Consider the following 22,740-nt stretch of genomic DNA (forward strand, 5'->3'; position numbering starts at 1 on the left):
TAAATAACCACTGTTGGAAGGAGGGAGAACATATGTGCTTGACTTAATAAAAAACATAAACGATGGATGCCTGGTGGAGCCTCTCCTTTGTAATCCTGTACTTTACTGCTTTTCCTAATAAGAAAACCCCTTGGCCTTCTTGATTGCTTAAGCATCTGGAACCTAGAGTTTAGAAGATTCCACAGTAGGCCAAATTTCCAAGCTCTGTAAATCCCATAGCTTGTACTTGAGATCCATACATGACCTCCAGTCCTTCCGTGAGGGTCCCCTGTTCCTCATGGGGTCTTCCTGGAACTAATCTCTTGCAGTTCCCAAACCCAGCGGTGCCTCCAAATCACTTGTGTACATGTTTAAGATATAGATTCCCAGGCCCCTCTCACAGGCCATCTGATTGAATGTGGCTGAAACAGGGCCCAGAAATTTATGTAACTAATAAATGTTCTAGGTGTTGTGTCGCAGCTGGCCCCTGAACCAGTATTCAGGAACACTAGTTGAAGCCCAGCAGCCTTATACCAAAAGGTCAGCAGAACGGTGATGAGGGCCATGTCCACTCCTGGCCAATGAACTTGACCAGTGGGGATGAGTCCCTTTTAGGCCCCTGCAATTACTAATTTCAACATGATTACCTGGATTTACCCACATAGACAATCAGTGACGGCCAAATAAATGAAAGGCTTTACATAACATTTTTAAGTCCATTGCTTTAGAAATTCATAGTTTATCTCGGTAAAGAGAATTTTCCAGGATGGAAATCAATGAGTAAATCTTAAAGTCTAAGAAGATTGGGGAAAGGCAGAGAGGAGATTCATAATTTTCTAAAATGTTTTAGTATGTGGCTGTTTCAGGCCTTACATGCCAACTCCACAAAATCCATCTGAAGCACGAGACATGGTCTGACTGTCTGAATGCTCTCCCACCACAACCTGCTTCTGGCGGAGGGAGTGCAGCAACGTGGGAGCTGCATATAAGCTCACTGTTCAATGGTGCGGTGATGACATGAAAAATCCTAATTCCACTTGGCAGCAACTTTCCACTATCTTGGCGGGTCTAAACCATAATCACTCTGGTGTGTGGAGCTTGGACAGACTATGGGGCTGGCTGGAAACCAAGAAACTAAAAAGCAGTCCAGCAGTCCAGCAAGGGACTCCATGTAGGGAATGCCCCCACCCCAAATGTCCACAACCCTATTTCTCACAGATAGCCCAGGAATTTAAGTTTCACTGTTAGTCTCCAGAAAATTCTGTCTTTCCCAAGACCCTGAAAAGCAGCAGTTTCTCACTTAGCATGACTTTTGGGGAGAATGCCAATCAATGTACACCCTTACATTCTCCTTTCTCAGAATCATCCCCCGCCCCGTAAGAAGAGGAAGCTTGCCATAGCCCATGGCCCTCCACCTCCAAAACATACACAATCATGCTCAGAAAGAAGAGGGGACAGAAAGAAAGAGTTCTGCTTCCCTATTGTCTAAAATGGAGGCACTTTTGGCTATCTTCATGGTTTTCTTGGGCTTCACAGCCATCTTAGTCTGTTCAGGCTGCTATAATATCACAGACTGGATAGCTTATAAACAACAGAAATGTATTTCTCACAGTTCTGGGAGCCAGAAGTCCAAGATCAGGATGCCAGCATGGTCAGGTTCCAGTGAAGGCCCTCTTCCAGGTTTCAGACTCCTCACTGTGTCCTCACGTGGTAGAAGGGTGAGGGATCTCTCTGGAGCCTCTTTAAATGAGGCACTAATCCCATTCATGAGAGCTCCACCCTCAGGACTTACGCACCGCCTAAAGACCCCACCTCCCAATACCGTCATCTTTGGGGGTTAGGATTTCAACATATGAATTTGGCGGGGAGGGACACAAACTTTCAGACCATAGCAACAGCCAAAATGGGGACAGCTCCATTTAAGGAAACCTCCCTCTGCAGCCTGACACCCCCTTAACAGACTTTGAAGTAATTCAACCTAGAAGGTAAAGAATTCTTCCAATACAGGCAATTTATCACTTAAGCCAGGTACTCATGACAATGTGTCATCAGCCATGGCCTTCCCCCACACTCAATCTTCCGCCATCTTCTTAGGGGCACGCTGCTCAGGATCATTACTTATGTTATCATGTATGTTTCTGAAATGCACATCTTCTAAGGGGTCTTGAAACATTAATCAGAAAATGCTGGGGGAGGGGGGACATTTTGCATTATGTTTGCAGAGGAACAAAATCTCATCAGCTAAACCAACAAGTCAGGGACAGGTCTTAGCTTGCTAAATTTGACAAACAACTGAAATAATACCAATTGCTGCCTCAGTTAAATGAAACATGTTACAAAGTCATAAGTTCACCCATGGCAGGATGTCATGAAGCTATTCCTGGAAGTCTAAGACTGAAACGATTCCTGTATGGTGCTCCTAGAGAGGAAAAGAAATACCCTCCAGCCAAATCTAAGGTTTAATTCATGCAAGAGACTTGGCTAATGCCACAAACCACAAACACTGCATTTTCATGGATCTGAACGGCAGCAAGCCCCAGTGAATTAATTACAGCCACTCTATTTATATTCTGCATGGCTTTTCAATTATTACCTATAATGAGATCCTTTTTTACTTTTAGGAACATTAACACACAGCTTTCCTACCAGAGGAATGGAGAGCCGAGGGAAAAGTAATATGATCCTGATCCTTTTACCACTAGATCACTCGCTGGCAGCTTGCCAAACCTGCTGGTTCTAGAAAGCAGTTACTACTTGAGTCCCAGGGCTCCTGAGGAGCCTGAGGAGGGAACAGGGTCACCACCCAAATGCCTACAGGGGCCAGGCAAACCACGTCAAAGAGTCAGCCAGCTGGGGCTCGTCGCAAGTGCACACAGGGTGGGTCTGATGGGGACTTGACTGCCTGGACAAAGTCCAGGGGCCGGGGGATATTCAGCCCCAGGGAACGTTGCTGTGCACGAATGCAGACCTGGCAAGGCAGGTGCTGGTTACCCAGGCGTGTTCAGTTTGTGAAAAGTTATCCAGTTATTCATTTATGATACGTGTACTTTTTGGATGCATATTACGCTTCATAAAAAAGTTTTTTTTTTAATGGCTTAAGGTCAGATTTTCTAGGGGCCAGAGACACAAGGACAAGAGAGCAGGATGAGTGTCATCAGGGAGGGGTTTAGAGTGACTGCTTGGAACAGCTGTTGTGTGAAACTGGCTTTTACTGTGCCACCCAGGGCATGGGTGTAGGTGGGCTGGCAGAGGTTTAAAAACCTGGGATAGAGAGACTGATTTAAAAACATCCCACTCATGCAGAACAGGATATATAAAACGCTCATATTTGGGTTAACATTAAAAGGATACATGTATACACACAGAAAGTTTCTAAAAGAATACACAAGAAACTATTAACATTGGTTGCCTCTGGCAGGTGGTATGGAGTAGAAGGGAGATTTACTTTTTATCCTATTTCCATTCATGCTGTTTGAATTTTTATTATGGGAGTTTATTACTGTTTTGATTTTTAAAAAAAAGTCAGGAGAGAAAATTCTTAAAATAATTAAATTACTATTAAGTAAATCTACAAGACCCCTCCAGGATTTAAAATTTTTTTAAATCAGCAACTTTTGATATGCTAACAATATAAGCGCAATTAACTGAACAAATCACTCCTTGAGAATAAAAATGTCCAAACAAATACAATATGTGCATTTTGTAATTCCTTATGAATAATAGTTATGATTTAAACACATATAGTGAAACTTCTTCATAATATGGTAACTGGGGATCTGGACTAACAGCCATACTCTAGGCAAATCATTTTCTCTTAGACTTGAACTCTGCTGTATATTGTTATGTTATTTGAAGAAACGTGCAGAAGCAAGCCTTTTAATAGTCCGACTATGGTTTCCACATAAGCCTTATAATGGTTCTGCTATTCTGTGCCATAGACCTAAGACAGTGCCACACAGTGATATGACCCATGTGTACATTTAAGTGTCGGAAAAAGGACTGAGGCACAACCAGAAGCCTTTCTGGTTACAAAGCTTTCAGTGTTTGTTCCTACGACCACCAGAGAAGTCAAGGGAGAGGGCCACAAAAAGCATGCTTATGTGCCTGGAGTCACAAAGAAACTCAGTGGAAGAATCACCTAGAGAAAGGAAATGAAGACAAATCTATAAGACCAAACCCTGCTTAGAAAACTGGCGTGTCCTTTAAACCATGAGCAATATTCACTATAAAATTAATCAACATAAAAACAGCCATAGTGTTTAAAATCTAGAAATCTGTTCTCTCAGCCCCACACTTATTCACTACGTAATAGACAGGGGGAAATTCCTTTAACTGCCCTGTGCTTGTTTTCCCCATCTGTGGAAGTCAATTAATAAAATAGAACCAGGACAATGTAGGCATCCTTTTTAATTCTGCAGGCAATTTGTCATAACTAGAACAATAGGATTGGTGACATTTATTAGTCACTTCAGTTTTTACCCAAAGGGAATATATAATTCTGAGGTCCAATCGTGTTTTGAAATTGGAGGGTGGGGAAAGGATTGATTGTTTTCTCCAGCCATTTGGAAGAAAGTTGAGCCTCATGGTCAACCAAATTGAAGACCACTAATTAAAGAGGCTGAAAAACTGATGCTCTGTTTTACCAATATGAACCCCAAATGCTACAGCCACCATGCGTATGAATAGGGCTATCTTATTCATTTGCCATGAACAATACTTGATAAATTTCTTTCGGATGCTATGTGCTGTGATCATAACAAGTGATCTGCATATTTATGTGCACCCATATATTTAGTCTCATTCTGTTCCTATGAAATATACCAACATAGAGGAGAGTTCAGTAACTAGAAAGCACCTAAGTTAAGTGACAAAATTATCAAGACAGCGGAAGGGAATCACTGAGTCCCTGTGTCACTCAAGCAGAAGGGGCCATTCTTGTTTGAAAGAAACACTAGCACTCTTATCTTCCTAAGTTGGGTCAACTGACAGAAACAAAAACTAGAGCTAATTGGTCCTTTCTTGATCTTAAACAGACCATCAGTACTCAGTCGGTGACATTAGCCGTCTGGGTCACATCCTGGCTCCACCATGCACTAGACTTGTGACCTCACGCATGTTATTTAAATTCTCTGTGCCTCAGTTTCCTCCTGTGTAAAATGAGGAGAGTAATGGCACCTCTTACCTAGGGTTGTTGTCAAGAGTGAATCAGTTATCATACCAAAGAGTTTACAACAGCACCTCCATAAATGTTAGTTTTCATTTTGCTGATAGTTTTTTGCTGGAAGGAAGAAAATAAACAGAGTTCCTTTTGAACATTCTTTTTTTAAATCTTCATTTGGGAAGAGAAAGATAAAGGAGATGGAACCAAAAGGAAAAGATGGATACGAAATAGCAACTATTATCTATTTAGCAGCATTTATGTAAAAGACATTGTACATACATTATCTCATTTTCTTGTTATAATAATCCTGAGGTAGGTGTCATTATTAGTCATCTCCAGCTGAGGAAGCCACGAGTAGAGGTTCACTGATGAGCCCATGATCACACAGGAGATTTGAGCCCCAGTCTATGGGACTCTAAGTTTGCATCTTCCCTCCTCAGCACTAAACCCCCAGGGAGGGAAAAATAAGGAAAAAAAGGTGGAAAGCTGAGGAAAACAGACTAACAGAGAGAAGAGAACCAAAGAATCATCTACTTTTTCAGCTAGGATCTGAAACTTCTATCCACAGAGATAACGTAAATTTAATGGCAAGATTGTAATGATAAAACGTAACATCATTCTCACCGCTGGTGCTGAAAACTATCATTAATAGTAGCTTGGAACACTTTACAAACACACTTATATTAGTGTATCTAGTTGAACGTTCACCAAAGCGCTACTGGTTGAGGATCAAGGAGTGGAGATAAATTCAAGCTAATCCTCAAACACTGCACGGGTAAAGTAGTGTGTGAAATGTCAGGATCAGTGCCCCAGAACAGGTAGAAATATCATTGCTCACATTTCTGTCAACAGTAACTCATCTCTTTATTTAGAGAGCCATACAATGGTTCCCAATGTAGTGTATTGCTTTTCAAAACTCTACCAAATGAAATGCCCAAATCATTCTGTAATTACATGGCAGTTACTGCCTTGTGACTGCACAGACGCTTGAATCCCAACTGTCTTCCCACAGGCAATGGTAGGCTCTCCAAAACACAAACTAACTTAATGTATCTTTTGGGTCAAATGTTTTTCCTCGTGCCCTGCTCCATTTTTCATTATCCTGGTCCTTGGCACTGCTCCCCTTAATCATAGGTTTGGGAAGGGGGATGAGATCAGCCTTGCCTCTATTGCTAAGGCCGCTGTTCATGGCTCCACTGAATTAAAGAGAACCCACTGAAGCGCACTTCCTCATGTCACAATGCCAAACAGTTCCCTTCGTCTCAGCACAGCAGTGATTCCCATTAACTCAGTGCAGGTTTTAATTAGAACACAAGGAATATCTTAGTTCCTTATCACAGAGTTGTGATATTTGGAAGAAAACCGTTTGGTGGGGTTTCGACTTCATATAGGTAAAAGTGACAAGTTTTTCTTTTTGCTGGTGCAAAGTATCTCTAAACCAGGAACTTTCCTTAATTAAGCCTAATTCAAATAAACTTGATGCTAACTGAGATAACTGCATTCATTCTCCAACAGCAAAATTTTCAAGTCAATTTGTTGGTACTTAGCACGGATCTGGTCCAGAACTTTAGGTGAGAGAAAAATCACATCACCAGGAAGTCTGAATGTGATCAGTGAGCCAGGCCTCCCAATTACTCAGGCGGGAAAGAAGTCTTAGCAGATGCTCCTCCAGCCATCGTTAGAGGTAAGCAGATGAATGAGAAGAGAAGAGTGAGCCTGCACAGTCACTGAGATAAGATTAAATGAAAACTGGCTGCCCAGACTCTGGACTCAACATAGTCCTGTTTTGCCAAGTTCTGGATTGCTCAAAGCCGTTTTTGACACTGATCATTTTTGACATCAGTGTATGCTGGCTTTGCAGAGTGCATACTAGTCGGTTTGGAATCTCAGAATGTCAGTAGAGCTTGGGAGAGAGACTAGAGGCAAGTGATTGGCAGGAGCCCCTCAAAGCCGTAGCATCCTAAACTGAGGTACCACCCCCTCCAGGAGGGTTACATCCCATAACCTTCCCAGCCAAACATTCTCCTAGTGCCAACTCTGATGGTACAATGCAATGAATTTGGAGATTTACAATCAGTAGACCTGCCACCCACTTTATCTCCCCTGATAGGAAACTCTGGTTAACATCAGTGCCTTTTTTTTTATACCTCTCTGTTCCCTCTTTCTGGAATCCTCCTTCCTTCCCAAGTTTTAGTGGATTCCTGTTTGTCCTTCAAAACCGAGTTCAAACTAAGTGTCAACTCTCAAGACCACACACCTTCCAGGATCACACAACTGCCCCAATCTGATTTAGAAGTCCTTTGTCGCTCACCCAAACCCTATAAATGCCATTCAGATCACCTTCTACTGCCTAGTAAGAAGAATCATATTTGTCTGTGAGAAGCCACATCTTATTCAACTTTTTTCAGCCCCAACCTGACATAAAGTCTGGTTCTTACAAAAGAAGGTCATTAGGAGCATATGCTCGCACAACCTCTCTGTGCCTCAGTTTTCTCATCTGTAAAAGGGTATAATAAGAGTGCATATCTTATAGGGTTATCATGAAGATTAAACCAGAAAGTTGATGTAAAATGCTTAGAAGAACCATGAGCTCTTACTATTAAGTATTTGTGAAATTTATGAATAAATGTAACCTTGAGTAAGTCATTTACTTTGGACACAATGTTTTCTTCTATGAAATGGAGATAATTTTATTTCTTTACAGAATGATAGTGAGAATCAAATGAGATAATGTAGTCAGTGAATATATTTTGAGAGCTGTAAAGGACCATTTAAAAACTTCCATTTTGATTATTATTACCAAATAAATGATATAAGGTTTCTAATCCAGAACTCAAAGAGGAGTCTTTCGTGGCTAATGCAGGTATTACCCAAGTCTTACCCAAGCCGGGGGTTTCTTCCTTAACTTTCCAACACTGGCCATGAAGGACAAGGTACCATTGCATGAACCATGAATGAGAGGAAGGGAAAATAGATCCCAAAGGTCTATGCAGAATTGGAACACCACCCATCCAAGCAGAACACCAATGTCCACAGAACCTGGAAGATCCCGGACTTAGGATGTACAATGACTGCTCGTTGATTCTGATCATGTCACAAAGTGTATGGAATTCAAGGGCCAGAAAGAATTTTTGAAATCATTTATTCCAATTCCCTCATTTTACTACTGAGGAAACTGATGTCTATGAAACCCAAGCAACTGGCCCAAAACCACATATCAAGCTAGTGACAAACAACTCAAGTCTTCTAGTTTGTAGCTTATAGGTTTATATAAGCTTTGCTTATATCATGTTCCCACTACTACCTTTTTAGGGATAAACTTGGGTTCAAATTCCAGTTTTAGCATTTATTAATTCTGCGACTTCTGAGTTATTGAACTGATCCAAGTCTCACTTTCTTCGTTTGTAAAATAAGGATCATAGTAAGTATACTGTATGATAAAAGAGATAATGTCTGCACACCAGGGAGCAAAACTGTGCCAAGTACCGTTTACTCCTCACTAACCTCCTATAGTAAGTACTGTCGTGTTCTTTAAAATTTAACTATGCATAAAGATCAAGACCATATTGGAAACATCTCTTTTGAAAAAAGCAGTTAAAAACTGACATTTGCGAAATTTTCTTTTGGTACTGAAATGGTTAAAAAAAATTCTTCTTTTTGGTTTAAAACCTGGCTGCATCAACGTTCCCACTTTCCACATAACATGCCCCTCTCCGTGCCAGCAGTCACGTATAGCAGGGCATATAGTAAAGCAGTGTATAGCACAGTGCTGCACTATATCTCATGTTTGCTTTCGCACCTCTGCCCCTCTCCCACCAGGTACCATTTGGCTGCCAATTCCAGCTACTGCTTTATCCTTCCTTTACTGCCCAACTGCTGCTTTAAGGATGTGTCTTGTCTGTGGACAGCTCCCTTTATCAACACAAGACAAACTGCTCCGGAGTGACCTGGGCTCTGTCTTCCTTAGAGGGCCATGGTCCTCCTGTGTATGCACCTGGCTGCCTATCCTCTGGCCAGCGTCCACCTCCTTCTCCACAGGCCCCTTGGCGGCTCACCTGGCCAGTATCTTCTCGTGCCCTCTGATACTTGCGTTTATAAAAGGTGTGAGACTGGACCGAGTTCTAAAGTTGGGGCAGGCAGCCACCCCCACTGACGCCCTGGCTTTTCCCGCAGCGAACACAGGAACCAGGCCCAGGATTCTACCCTAAGGGCAAAAAAACTGGGCTGTGTACCCTCCTAAAGGCGGCTCCGTCCCCAGGGCGCAGTACTCCAGGCCGCCCCGCGCGGTTTGCATCTGTGGCTGGGAATGTGCCGCAGGAGGATGCACAGGCGGGGACAGCCTGGAGGGCTCAGAGGAGACAGGGCTCGCGGGCCCCACCTAGCCTCAAACCCTGGGTCCAGACTCTCCTTCCCCCTAGGAGAAACAGGAGCCACTTTTCTAGCCTCAGAGAGGGGAGCAGCAGCCGGGCTCCGGGAAGCGAGGACAGCACACTCTTTGCCACCCCAGGCACTGCAGAACCCCCCTTGCCAGCCGCTGTTACGTTCCCTGTCGCGTCTGGAGGTGTAGGCGACGACGGGCACCCTATCCCCTCATTCCAGGGCTAGGGATATGAGGTGGGGAAGAAGGAAACCTCGAGACTTGAAAGGGGGAGAAGCTAGCACTTTTGCGGGACCTTCCAAGCCCTTCTGGAGAGGGACGAGGCCACCCCGATCCACAGCACCCCCTACACAGGAGCTCAGGCAGACTGGTTACTCCCATTAGCATCCCGTGCGCACACAGACCCGCGCATCCTTTCCAACCCGACCGCCTGATGCACCCAGAACACGCGCAGCAGCGAGGAGTGTGCGCATCACGTTCCCCAAGCGGTCCCCTGGCCCAGCAGCGGCGGCTTCGGGCGCTCGGGGCGCGGTGCCCAGTGCCCGCCGGCCGAGTGCGGTGCCAGCCCCGGCCCCGCGCGGGCGACGACGGCTGAGCACGCCGCGCTGGGGGCGCTCGGCAGGCCGCCCCGCTCCAGCCCCGCCGCTCACCAGATGGCCATCCTGCTCTTGGGGTAGTCCAGCCGCTCCAGGCAGCCGAGGAAGTGAGGCAGCGTGTGCGCAGCGTTGCGGGCCAGGACGGCCACGAGCACCGTGGGTCTCTGCACGGGCGACTCCGGGAAAACCACCGCCTCCTCTTCATCGTCCTGCGAATCCGGCTCGGCGGCAAAGCGCGCCCGGCAGCCGCCGTGGAGCAGAGCCGAGGAGAGGAGAAGCAGCGACCAGGCGAGGGTGGCGGCGGGGCGCGCAGCCATGTTCAAGGCTGTGGCGGGCGGGCGGGCGGCGGGAGGACCTGCCGCGAGCGCGAGCCGGGCGGCTGGAGGGCGCCCGAGGCCGGCGGGGAGGGGCGGCGGCGGCTCCGGGGAGCGAGGCGGGCTGCGAGCGAGGGGCGGACAAGGATGCGGCTGGTCCGGCCGGCTGGCGTGCACACTGGCACCGACCTCTGCAGCCCGGGACCCTCCCGCCGCCGCCGCCGCCGCGCCGCCCAGCCTCTGACGGGGGAGCACCGCGTACCTGCGGCTGCCAGCGCTCGCCTGGGGCTCAGGCTCGCAGACGGTGTCTGTGGGGCTGTTTGTCTTGCGGAAAGTTCCTCCAGTCCAGGCTCAGCTTGTACAGCTGAGGTCTGTGGCTTCCCCCAGCGCTGTGAGGTGTGGCCGTGTCTGCCAATGGGCGTGTGTGTGTGTGTGTGTGTGTGTGTGTACATACGGTACAACTCCAAGAAAATTTATTCTGCTTTTGCAAACCACAATCTAAAGTCCTTCACAGTGATGCAATGTATCCAGTTTTTCATAATGCACCTATTGATTAAGTGGGTAGACTTCTAAATGGAAAGTCACTCAACTATTCATTACTATGATAAACAACTTTTTAACTTCCACAAAGGCAGAATGTTTGCATTTCCTTATGCAGTCAATTTGTCTTGAGATTCATTCTTGACTGAGTACACCCCGAATAACATCAAGTTTAAAGACTTGGAGAATTTAGAGACAAATCGGCGAACCCCAGAAATGAAAGGAAAGCCTCTTGTGGGACATTGTTCTGAAGATCCACTCGGCCGCTAACTCAGGGTCCTGAGCTTCCTGACACATGGCGTGTGAACGAGGAGATTCGCTTATGTGGCTCTCTTATTCCTCAATGACCCACACTAACAGAGAAAATCCATACACTTGGAGGAGAAGAGATATAAGGAAGAAGAGAAGAAGGGGTAAAGGACAACACAGTTAGCAAGTAAAATGAAATTGCTGGGATACCCTGCCAGAGGATGTTTGCACTTGAACATGACACAGGAAAACTAGTCGTGAACTCTGGAATTACTTCTTTATGGGATTGTGTAGGCTTTGGTCTATCTATGTGCAGGATGATTCGTACCCCTATACCTTCATGACTCCAACCCCAGCTTGCCCTCAGCCCTATCCCAGAGTCTTTTTACTGGCTGTCTTCATCCTTCTCTGCAACTATTAGAAGGCTTCGTCGCTCTCCTTTGACCTCCTCCTTGCCTCAGAAAAATTCACCTCCTTTACTGAATTCCCTCAACACTCCCGTCTCTAATATCCCTACTAACCTGCTCCTTACTTGCAGCTGCCTATTCATGACAGAGGCTTGATTCCATCCTCTCCCTTCTACTCCATGACTTTTCTCCATTGTTTATGTCTGCTCTCTGCCAAATCTTCAACTGGTCTCTATCAGCTCTTTTCCCTGAAGCTAAAAACTCTTTTAATCCTCTCCTATCCTTAAAAGAATTGTTTTAATCCTGTGTCTCTTTCTAGCAATCCCCACTCTTGGCCAAGTTCCTTGAAAGACGGGTCTACACTTGCTTTCTCCAGTTCTTCACCTCCCGTCTCTCCTACCACGGTGCAGTGTGGTTTCCTCCTTCTTTACTGAGGCTGTTCCGGCAAAGCTACAGATGACCTCAGAACCAGAAGACTCAGCGAAGTCTCTTCAGTTCTCACCTCCCGAAATCTGTCACATAACCTCTCCTCCTCGGTCTCCTCTGATTCTACTGGTGTGCGAGCCCGTTCACTGTGTGCTGCTCTGCTAGCTCCATATGGTCTCCTGGGGTGATTTCATCCTCCAAATCTCTGTCTCCTGCCCTGACCTCTTCTCTAATCGTCATACCGTTGTATCTAACTGCCTACAGACATTTCCTTCTCCTCCATCCTCCTTCAGGAACTGTCCTTCCTCTCAAGGGGCTCTCAGTCTTGTAGGGGAAGCTGAGAATTAAACACCTGTCAGAGGTATCGTGACAGTAGTACATACCAGCTACAGCAGAGGCACAGACGAGGGCACACTCCCTTGGGCAGGGAACATGGGGATGGAAAGGTTTCATAGAGACCATCTCCATGGTGTTCTGTCCTCTTTCTTTCACTTTCCTAGCCTATTTCCCACTCATCTTTCAAGACTAAGATCCCCACTTCTCAGCAAAGCTTGGTTTAATATTTATCATTTGTTCACCTGTCTGCAAACAGAGGGAGTTTCAAGCTAGCAATCCATGTTTCTCTTATTTTCCTTCTGTTACCTTAAGTTAACACCTTATCTGAATCCATGTTTTTTTCAAGAATGAAGTGGCACCTAAAACAAATACACTGGTACTGGGCCCTGTGTGGCGTCTAACGACATTGGCATGAAACCAGCTCTGCAAGGTTCTCCTAAAATACTTACAGCCCGGTCTGTAGATGAAATCCTAGGTTTCCCAGCCACGTGACTTGCAAAACACCTATTTACAACTTTTAGTCAATTTAGAGTGCTCATTTAGTCACTGAGGATACTGAGGTCATGACAGAGTGTGTGACAATAGAAGAGCATTCTAAAGAGGAGGGTTTAGGGATGGGGAGGGTGGGCGGAAGCTTGGAGAGCTTCCATCTTACTGATGGATTTGTCCCATAAGTTCTTTAGACATCAGTGATGCAAATCCTGGATGGTTTTCTTTCCTCGTAGAATCAATGCTATAAAAAAGTTAATTCATAAAAAACAATTTAAAAATAAAAGCCAATTATGTTAAAGAATATTCATCACTTATAATGCTCTTTCCATAGAAAATTGGTTGAAAGCCAGGCTTGTACACACACATCTCCTTGTCTCCACTGCCAATAGACGGTCCCCCTGAGTTCTTGCGTGAATGTTGGAAGTAAGCACTGTTTCTCACATCCCCTCCCGGCACTGTTCCAGCTCAGGGGCCTTCCTTCCGGGACAACAAAACCTCTTTGATTCTCATCCTCCGCCTGGCTCTGGCGGGGGCAGGGCCTCTGAGGCGGGTAGAGGGCTTCTTGCAGGAAAATGTCTCAAGGTGTCTGTGGCTCCAGCAGCCAAAAACAGGAGGAAATAAATAACTTTGGGGCAGCTGTTCTAGCATGTTCTAGCTGTTTGTGACATGCTAGAAAGAGCAACGGAAGCTTGGAGCTGAATTTTTGTTACACCCGTGTCACTTATTCTCTGTGTGGTTTTGGCGACTTGACCTCTCTTCTTATGTGAAAGGAATTTTCAGTTTCTTCCTATGTAAAAACAATTTTAAATGCCCGCATCAATTTTTCACTCAACAAACATTTATGAAATTACTACATGTCAGTCATTTGGGTGTTGAGTATTTGAATCCTTCTCCCCGGGGAAAAGAGGAAGATGGTGGCCTGCCCCATTCGTCCTGCTGGGCTGGAGCTGGAGGAGAGAACCTCATGGCTGAGGGCTTGTTTCTTATCATCAGGGCTTATTTGTTCTGCACCAAAGTACCTTTTTTTCACTATCTGGATTGTTTTACTCTCTTTTCTTATCCAGGCTAAAATCCTACAATGTAAACATTCATTAGAATTGACAAGTATACCAATTTTAACAGGAAAATACTTGAGAGAAGAATATTAAGCAATATCTTCTGTAATTTCTACATTTGCGTAAATTAATTACATCAGATTTCTTAATCTCAGTACCTAAACTGCGATACACTACGAGAAGCTTTGATGAAAGGAACTGAATGGCATCCTCATTTGGAGAATGGAACTCTTTGATGACAAAGCAAGATCTATGGATTTCTGATAGGTTGGTTTGAGGACTCTGGGTCCTAGAGAGGGAACGGATATAGGGAGGTGGAAGGAAAGAAAGAGCAATGACTGAGGTGGGAAGAGCTAAAATAAAACTGTCTCAGTTCCAAAGTTTTGTCTATGCTCTGGCCTGCATCCAAGAACTGTATAACAGTTAGAACAGAAAAATGTTTTTCAATTCCAAACAAATTCATACAAATTTAAAATATACTCCTGCATCTCATTTTAAAAGACTAGATGTTGGGGCCAGCCCGTGGCCAAATGGTTAAGTGCGTGTGCTCTGCTTCAGAGGCCCAGGGTTTCGCCAGTTCGGATCCCGGGCACGGACATGGCACCGCTCATCATGCCATGCTGAGGCGGTGTCCCATATAGCATAACCAGAGGCACTCATAACTAGAATATACAACTCTGTACTGGGGGCTTTGGGGAGAAGAAGAAGAAAAAAAAGACTAGATGTTTTCCTTAAATTGAATTCATTCATTCATTCCAACATTTGTTCACTACCTACTCTGTGACAAGGCACAGGTGCTGGAAGTGCATGGATAATTAAGCTGTGTCATATGGACAAATAAATATGGTACATTGGTATATGCGTTATGGTGGAAAAGAAGAATAAGGAAGGGGGTGGAGATGGTTAGGAAATGCTTCATTAAAGAAATGTCTTTGAACTGAGTATTGAAAAATGAGTGGCATGTATTAGGAAAAGGACAGTGGGCAGAAGAGTAGGGAGAGTTTGAAATTTCAGGTAGATGGAACTACAGAGGCAAAAGAATCAAGAGCATGGCACACAAGAAATCACAATGAGTAGAGCATGACTAGAGGACAGGACGGGAAGTGGGAAGAGAGAAATCTGGAAAATTATATAGTTTTATATATAATCATTTCTAGAAAAGTCAACAATTTGGTTACAAACTGAAAAAAATGAGCCAAATCTCTGATATATAGTTGGCCTACATATTGCTTTCAAATTTTCATGTTTGTTTTTTTTTAAAGATTGGCACCTGAGCTAACAACTGTTGCCAATCTTCTCTCTTTTTTTTCTCCCCAAATCCCCCCAGTATATAGTTGCATATTTTAGTTGTGGGTCCTTCTAGTTGTGGCATGTGGGACGCTGCCTCAACATGGCCTAATGAGCGGTGCTATGTCCGCACCCAGGATCCAAACCCTGGGCTGCCAAAGCGGAGCACGCAAACTTAACCACTCGGCCACGGGGCCGGCCCCTTCATCTGTGTTTAAAGATACTGAATGGGCGCGATCATGGCGGAGTTGCAGGTTCCAGGTAATTAAAGCCTCAAACCAGAATTTTGGTTCAAATATACAGTTTTTAAGCTCCATAATTTTGAATTTGTAAATATTTTAAACATATAGGTCTTCATTTTGTTATCCAAAACAGTAGTTCCTAATACTTTTTAGAATGAGGATGCTTTTTTGAACAAATGAAAAGAGAAGACCCGGTGCATGATAGTAGTATTTTAGTAACAACCAAAGTACACAATGGCATGATCTGCTCTGGCCTCAGCCACTGTGTGCAAGGAAACTCCTGGACAATCCTGCATGTAGGCCATAGGACTGTTAGACACTGCCCTTTTCCTGAGAAAGATGGGATTGATGGACAGTTGCTGGTTCCTGGAGCCTAGCATTGCAGGATGCATTTAATTTTCTGGATGTTCTCCTTACTGATTTACAAAAAGAATCTGTTAATTAATTATGGCCTGGCAAAAAAAATGGAATTTCCCCTGATCTTGGCAGATTCCTAAAATACACATTAACAGAATGTGTATTTTATTAATCATAACTGCATGTATAAAGTATGAAAACAATAGTTCATAAATGTGAGATGTAGCGCAGATTTAATTAGTTTGCAGACAAAGCTTGGTACAGAAGTAGATTTCATAATAGGTTACATAAACTTTGCAAAACTCTATTAGCCATTGGGGAACCCAAGGCCTGCTGGTGGGGAATCATCCAATTATATTACGTAAAACAGAGCCTGAGTGGTACTAGTTCATACATTCTTCTTCCATGCAGTCTCTGAAGTGAGATCGAATATCACCGATACTAGATAAATCTTGCTTAAATTTTTTATTTTTACTTAATTGTGTTAAAACAGCATTTGGTAAATATTCTAATATTTAAGTTCAGATTCTGTGCCTGTTGTATTCTAGACTTTCTTTATATCTGAGTTTCAATATCTAAAAGTTTATATTAAAAATGTCTTATTTAGTCTCTTTAAAAGATAATTGATTATTTAAACAAAAATAATAACAATGCAGTGTGGGATTTATAACATATAAAAGTAAAATATATGTCAATAATAGCACAAAGGTTGAGGAAAAACTGTACATATGCTATTGAAAGTTCTTATATGTGAAGTAGTATAGTATCACTTGACGGTAGACTGTGATACTGTATACTATTCATACTATAAACCCTACAGCAACCACTAAAATAACAAAATAAAGAGGTAGAGCTCATAAGTCAAGAAACAAAATAAAATGAAATAATAAAAAATATTCAGTTAATCAAAAAGAAGGCAGAAAAGAGGGGAAAAGAAACAAAACAGTACAATAGAAAAGATATTGCAAGATGATAGATTTAAATTTAATCATATCAATAATCACAATAAATGTTAATAGTCTAAACACACACCAATTAAAAGGTAGAGATGGGGCCAGCACGCTGGCATCACGGTTAAGTTCATGTGCTCTGCTTCGGCAGCCTGGAGTTTGCAGGTTTGTATCCCAGGTGTGGACCTACATACCACTCATCAAGCAATGGTGTAGCAGCATCCCACATACAAAATAGAGGAAGATTGCCATAGATGTAGCTCAGGGCCAATCTTCCTCCAGCAAAAAGAGGAAGATTGGCAACGGATGTTAGCTCAGGTCCAATCTTCCTCACCAAATAAAAATGAAAAATAAATAAATAAAAATAAATAAATAAAAGGTAGAGATTATCAAACTGGATAACTAAGCAAGACTCATTGAATATGCTATCACAAAACATATCAAGCCACCGATATGTTAAAAGTAAAAGATGTGAAAAGATATATCATGTTAACCCTAATCAAAAGAAAGTTGTACTGGTCTATAAATATCAGACAAAGCATATTTTGCAACCAAGATTATTACAGGGATAAAAAAAGTTAATTTCAAACTGATAAATGCATGAATTCATGAAGAGAACATAACAATCTTAAATACGTATACATCTAACAACAGAGCTTCAAAATACATAAAGCAAAAAGTGATAAAATTAAGACAAAAGTAGACTAATCCACAAATATAGTCAGAGATTTCAATACTCTTCTCTCAATAATTGATAGAACAAATATACAGGAAATCATAAAAGTTTCAACAAAACCATCAACCAACTGGATGTAATTGACATTATGTAACATTCCACCCAACAACAGAATACACGTTCTTTTCAAGTGCACATGGAACATTTACCAAATTAAGTCAGAATACACGTTCTTTTCAAGTGCACATGGAACATTTACCAAATTAAGTCATACTCTGGGCCATAAAACCTAAAACATTTAAGGAGGTTACATCATCAAGATGCAAGCAGAAGTCATTCTTGACTTCAGTTTCCCTCACAAGAAGGCCATTTAGCAACTATCCATACCATAGACAAGACACCACTGTGAAGATGCGAGAACCCAGGGGTGAGGCTGAAGCATCCACCTTGACCATATCCCCCCTCTTCCAGGCCAGCATAGTGCCAAACCAAGAGGGTTCCCTTGGGTCTACAGTTCCTCCAGTGGGAAAAGAGAGTCCAAGGTGAATATCCAGCTTCACCAGCATTTCAGGACACTTCCCGGGAGGCCCACTAGGGTCTTGCCTCCCGTGGATCACTGGGGGAATTTGTGGTGCTCAACCACTGGGAATCAAATAGAGACCAAAGAAGGAAGTGGGACTTACAACAACCAGTGCTCAGATGTTGGCGGACCATGTTCCTGCTTACAGCGACACTTGAACAGAGATCCCAGTCAGTGGCTCTGCCCATCTGCAGAGCTGAGCTGGTGGCTTTGTCTGGCCAGGGAGCTCAATTAGAAGTTCTGCCTGGTTTGGGTCCCCAGCCAACAAGCCATACTGGCCATGGAACTTATTAACAAAGCAAATTTACAGCCCTGCCTGATTGCTGAGCATAGCCTCCAGTCTTGCCTGACCTGGCCATAGAACCCAGGCAGGAGTGGGACCCATCCTTCAGCCCCACTCTGGCAGGCAGTCAACCCAGCAGCCCTGTCCAACTGTTGAGCACAGCCTCTGGATGTGCATAACCAGGGAAGCTTGAACAGTGACTCTGGGTAGCCTTGGAACCCAGTCTATGGTACCACCCAGCTTCAGAGTCCAGCCTACAGTACTGCCCAGCCACCGAGCCCAGCCTACAACCTTGATCCGTGGTAGAGCCCAGAACAGGACCCTGCTTTTTTGCTGAACACAGTTTGCAGCCTTGCCCAGGTAGAGAGTCCAGCCAGTACCTCACCCAATTGTGGATCATAATCTGCAGCCCGACCCAACCAGAAAGCCTGGACAGCAACCCCTGCTTGACCACAGAGCACAGTCTCCAGCCCCACCCAATTGTAGAATACAGCTAGAGGCTCCAGTTAACTAGAGAACCCAGCCAGGACCTTGCGCAGCCAGTGGCCTACCTGATCATGAAGTCCAGATGTGATCCTGCTTAACTTCCAGGCACAGCCCACAGCCCCACCTGATCACAGAGCACAGCCTAACGTCCCATCTGACTGTGAAGCCCTGCCTGAGCTCCATCCAAATGCAGAATACAGCCAGTGGGACCATCTGGTTGGGGAACACAACCTGAGACCCCACCAGACCAGAAGCAATTGTGGAGCCCAACCTGCAACCCTACCTAATAGTGAAGTCCAATGAGTGGCACTGCTCTGCCAGGGGACACAGCCTATGACCCCGCCCAACCAGAAGTGATTGCAGAGCCCAGCTAGTGGCTCCACCTGACCAGGGAACCCACTCAGTGGCCCCACTTGTATGAGGAGCCTAGCCAGCAGGCCCATCAACCACGAAGCCCAGCCAGCAGCACGCCTCCCCTGACCTCAAAGCATGGACAGTGGTCTTACCCAACTACTGATCCTGATTGGAAGCCCTGGCTGCCTGTGGATCCTACCATCTGGCCCACGTATGAGCCCAAGGTGAGCTGACTAGTGAAGGTCTTTCCCTCCTGAAGCAAACCTATAAAGTCTGGAAGAGGAAACCGCTTACTCAAATGCACAGATACCAATGCAAGGATACAAGGATCACAAAGAATCAGATGCACATGACACCACCAAAGGAAACTAATAAAGCTCCAATAACTGACCCTAAAGAAATGGAGATCTATGAACTGTCTGACAAAGAATTCAAAACAATCCTCTGAAAGTTCAATAAACTACAAGAACACCCAGACAGACAACTAAACAAAATTAGGAAAACATTGCACAAACAAAATAAGAAGTTCAGCAAAGAAATAGAAACCATCAAAACAAAAAAACCCACAAGAAACCCAGAAATCCTAGAATTGAAGAATAAAATGACAGAACTGATGAATTCTCTAGAGACTTTCAACAGGAGACTTATCCAAGCAGAAGAAAGAATCAGTGAACTCAAAGACAAGACGTTTGAAATTATCGAGTCAGAGGAGCAAAAAGGATAAAGAATGAAGAAAGTCTATGGGACTTATGAGACACTATCACAGGAAACAATATACAGTCATGCATCAACTAATGACAGGGATATGTTCTGAGAAATGTGTCATTAGGTGATTTAGTCATTGTATGAACATCATAGAGAGTACTTACACAAACCTGGATGGTATGGCTTATTAAACACCTAAGCTATATGGTATAGCCTGTTGCTCCTAGGCCACAAACCTGTACAGCACGTTACTGTACTGAATAGTGTAGGCGATTATAACACAATGGCAAGTAGTTGTGTACCTAAACATATCTAAATATAGAAAATGTGAAATAAAATTACAATATAAAAGATAAAAAATGGTACACTGTATAGGGCACTTCCCATGAATGGAGCTTGCAGGGTGTAAGTTGCCCTGGGAGAGTCAGCGAGTGAGTGGTGAGAGAATGTGAGGGGCTAGGAGATTACTGAACACTACTGTACACTTCATAAACACTGTACACTTATACCACACTAAATTTATGAAAAGATATTTTTCTTCTTCAGTAATAAATTAACCTTAGCTGAAGGCAAATATTTTTACTTTATAAACTTTTAAATTATTTAACTTTTTGACTCTTTTGTATTAACACTTAGCTTAAAACAAAAACACGTTGTACGGCTGTACAAAAATATTTTCTTTCTTTATATCCATATTCTATGAAAATTTTTCTATTTTTAAAATTTTTAATGTTTTTTTACATTTCAAACTTTTTTCTCAAAAACTAAGACACAAACACACACATTAGCTTAGGCATACCTATGTTCAGGATCATCAATATCACTGTCTTCCATCTCTGCCTCTTGTCCCACTGGAAGGTCTTCAGGAGCAATAACATGCATAGAGCTGTCATCTCCTACGATAACAATGCCTTTTTCTGGAACACCTCCTGAAGGACCTGCCTGAGGCTCTTCTTGAAGAGATGTCACTCTTTTCAGAAATATATCCATGGTGGTTTTCTTGGTTTGTTTCCTTTTTTCATCATAGATTTGCTCGTAAGCAGATAACACACCATGAACATTCTTCTCTATTAATGAAAACCTTTTGGTGTTGGGGTCCATGTTTTCAAACTTTTTAAGGATCTTGTTGAGATCTTCAAAAGCTTCTGCTAGCCCCTTCACTGTGAATTTTTTGGGGGGTTCTTCTTCTTTTTCTTCTCCTACAGTTTCCTTTTCTCTTGCCTCTTCTTCATATGTGTTCCTGTTCCAGTTCCAACGACTCCTCATTTGTCAATTCCTCAGGAATCACCTCTAGGAGCTCCTCAGTATCATCCTTGTCCACACCCAAGTTTAAGTTGTCTGTCATCTGAACAACAGCTTTGATTTGTGCAACCTCCTCATCCTTAGCAAATCCTATGAAGTCATGGAGAAATCTCTTGAGTGTCTTCTTCCAGATGCCATTCATACACTCCTTGGTGACATCACCCCAAGCCCAAGAAAGCTTCTTGATGCAGTCAGAGATGTTGTAATCCTTCGAGAATTGCATCAGTGTGTTCTCAGTGTCTTCCTCAGTTGTAGCAATAGTCCAATAGTTTGGTCAAAGGTCCTCCTCAGGTAGTAGGTCTTAAGATGTTCTAACTCCTTGACCCACTGATTGAATCAAAGAGGTTGTATTTGGAAGGAGAAACACCACTTTGACATGGGCTGAAGATCACCAATAAAAGGAGGGTGTCCGAGAGCATTATCAACAATAAGCAAAATCTTGAAAGCTATGTTATTCTTCAAACAGTACTTCTTCATTTCACCAGCACAGCAATTCAAGAGCGCATCTTGGAAGAGGAGCTGGGTCATCCATGACATCTTATTTCTCCTGTAGGACACTGGCAGTGTGTGCTTATTGATATGCTTGAAGACCCTGGGGTTCTCACTGTGCCAGATTGCAAAGGGTTTCAATGTGTAGTTTGCAAGATTGCTCCCAAGCAAGACTATTATCCTGTCCTTAAAGCCTTGAAACCTGAAATTGACTTGGGATCCTTATGGATAAAAGTCCTTTCAGGCATCCATTTCCAAAAGAAGAAGATTTCATCCATATTGAATGTTTGCTCTGGCAAGTAATTCTCCTCCATGATCAGCTTATCTAGAGTTTCCAAACATTCTTCAGCTGCTTTCCTATCAGCACTCACAGACTCACCACTCACTTTCACATTATGTGATGAATAACGATTCTTGAATCATTTAAACCATGCAGAGCTAGCAGTAAATTCAACATCATAGTCAGGTCCAGCCTTTTCTTTCAACGTGGCAAACAAACTTTGTGCTTTGGCCGTGATGGTCGTGGTGATGAGAGGGATACATTTCTATGTTTGATCTTCAGTCCAGGTCATTAGAAATTTCCCCACATCTGATATAGGCCCTTCTCAAATTTTTGTTAGTCTCGTGCCTTCAATGAAGCAGACCCTTTAACAGCTTCTGTCACTTTCTTCCTGTTCTTTAAGACCATAGCTAGGGGGGAAAGGGACATGCGTGACTGGTGAGCAGTAACCCTCACTGATTTTCCACCTTTATAATATTTAATCACTTTAAATTTCTTTTCCAGGTCAGTCACTTGATATGGCCTCTTACTGGCAACATCAGCAGTGGATTTTGTACACTTAGGGGCCATGATGAACAAAACAACACAAGATTAAATCAGACATAAGAGAAAATAATGTCATAAGAGAAGTGGTAAACACGAGATGTATGAGGCTGCTGCCAGTGTAACATGGTATACTGTTTTACAGTAAACTTTTTTAAATAAGTTGAGAGAGTATACTCTCAAATAATGATAAAAAGTACAGTATAGTAAATACATAAACCAGTAACATAGTCATTTATTATCATTATCAAGTATTGGGTACTGTACGTAACT

The 22,740-nt window shown here is 43.4% G+C and overlaps 2 protein-coding genes across 5 annotated transcripts in view; one reads left to right on the plus strand and one right to left on the minus strand.

Annotated features, from left to right (window-relative positions):
- COLGALT2 (collagen beta(1-O)galactosyltransferase 2) overlaps positions 1 to 10,848 on the minus strand; it is a 104,395-nt gene extending 93,547 nt beyond the window's left edge. The window contains exons 1-2 of one of the 3 annotated variants that reach the window (XM_070591244.1): positions 10,691 to 10,838; positions 10,169 to 10,552 (exon numbers count right to left, since the gene is read on the minus strand). In XM_070591244.1, the coding sequence (XP_070447345.1) occupies positions 10,169 to 10,431 (263 nt within the window). In that variant the 5' untranslated portion in view covers positions 10,432 to 10,552; positions 10,691 to 10,838. Of the gene's footprint in view, positions 1 to 10,168 lie in introns of all 3 variants that reach the window. The other 2 variants (XM_070591243.1, XM_070591245.1) reach the window with 2 other exon arrangements.
- TSEN15 (tRNA splicing endonuclease subunit 15) overlaps positions 10,263 to 22,740 on the plus strand; it is a 44,487-nt gene continuing 32,009 nt past the window's right edge. Inside the window, exon 1 of one of the 2 annotated variants that reach the window (XM_070591246.1) lies at positions 10,263 to 10,402. The gene's annotated coding sequence lies outside the window, so the exon portion shown is untranslated. Of the gene's footprint in view, positions 10,403 to 15,267; positions 15,482 to 22,740 lie in introns of those variants that run through there. The other variant, XM_070591247.1, reaches the window with a different exon arrangement.

The sequence above is a fragment of the Equus przewalskii genome, chromosome 23, assembly GCF_037783145.1.
Source record: "Equus przewalskii isolate Varuska chromosome 23, EquPr2, whole genome shotgun sequence".
Taxonomy (NCBI): Eukaryota; Metazoa; Chordata; class Mammalia; order Perissodactyla; family Equidae; genus Equus; species Equus przewalskii.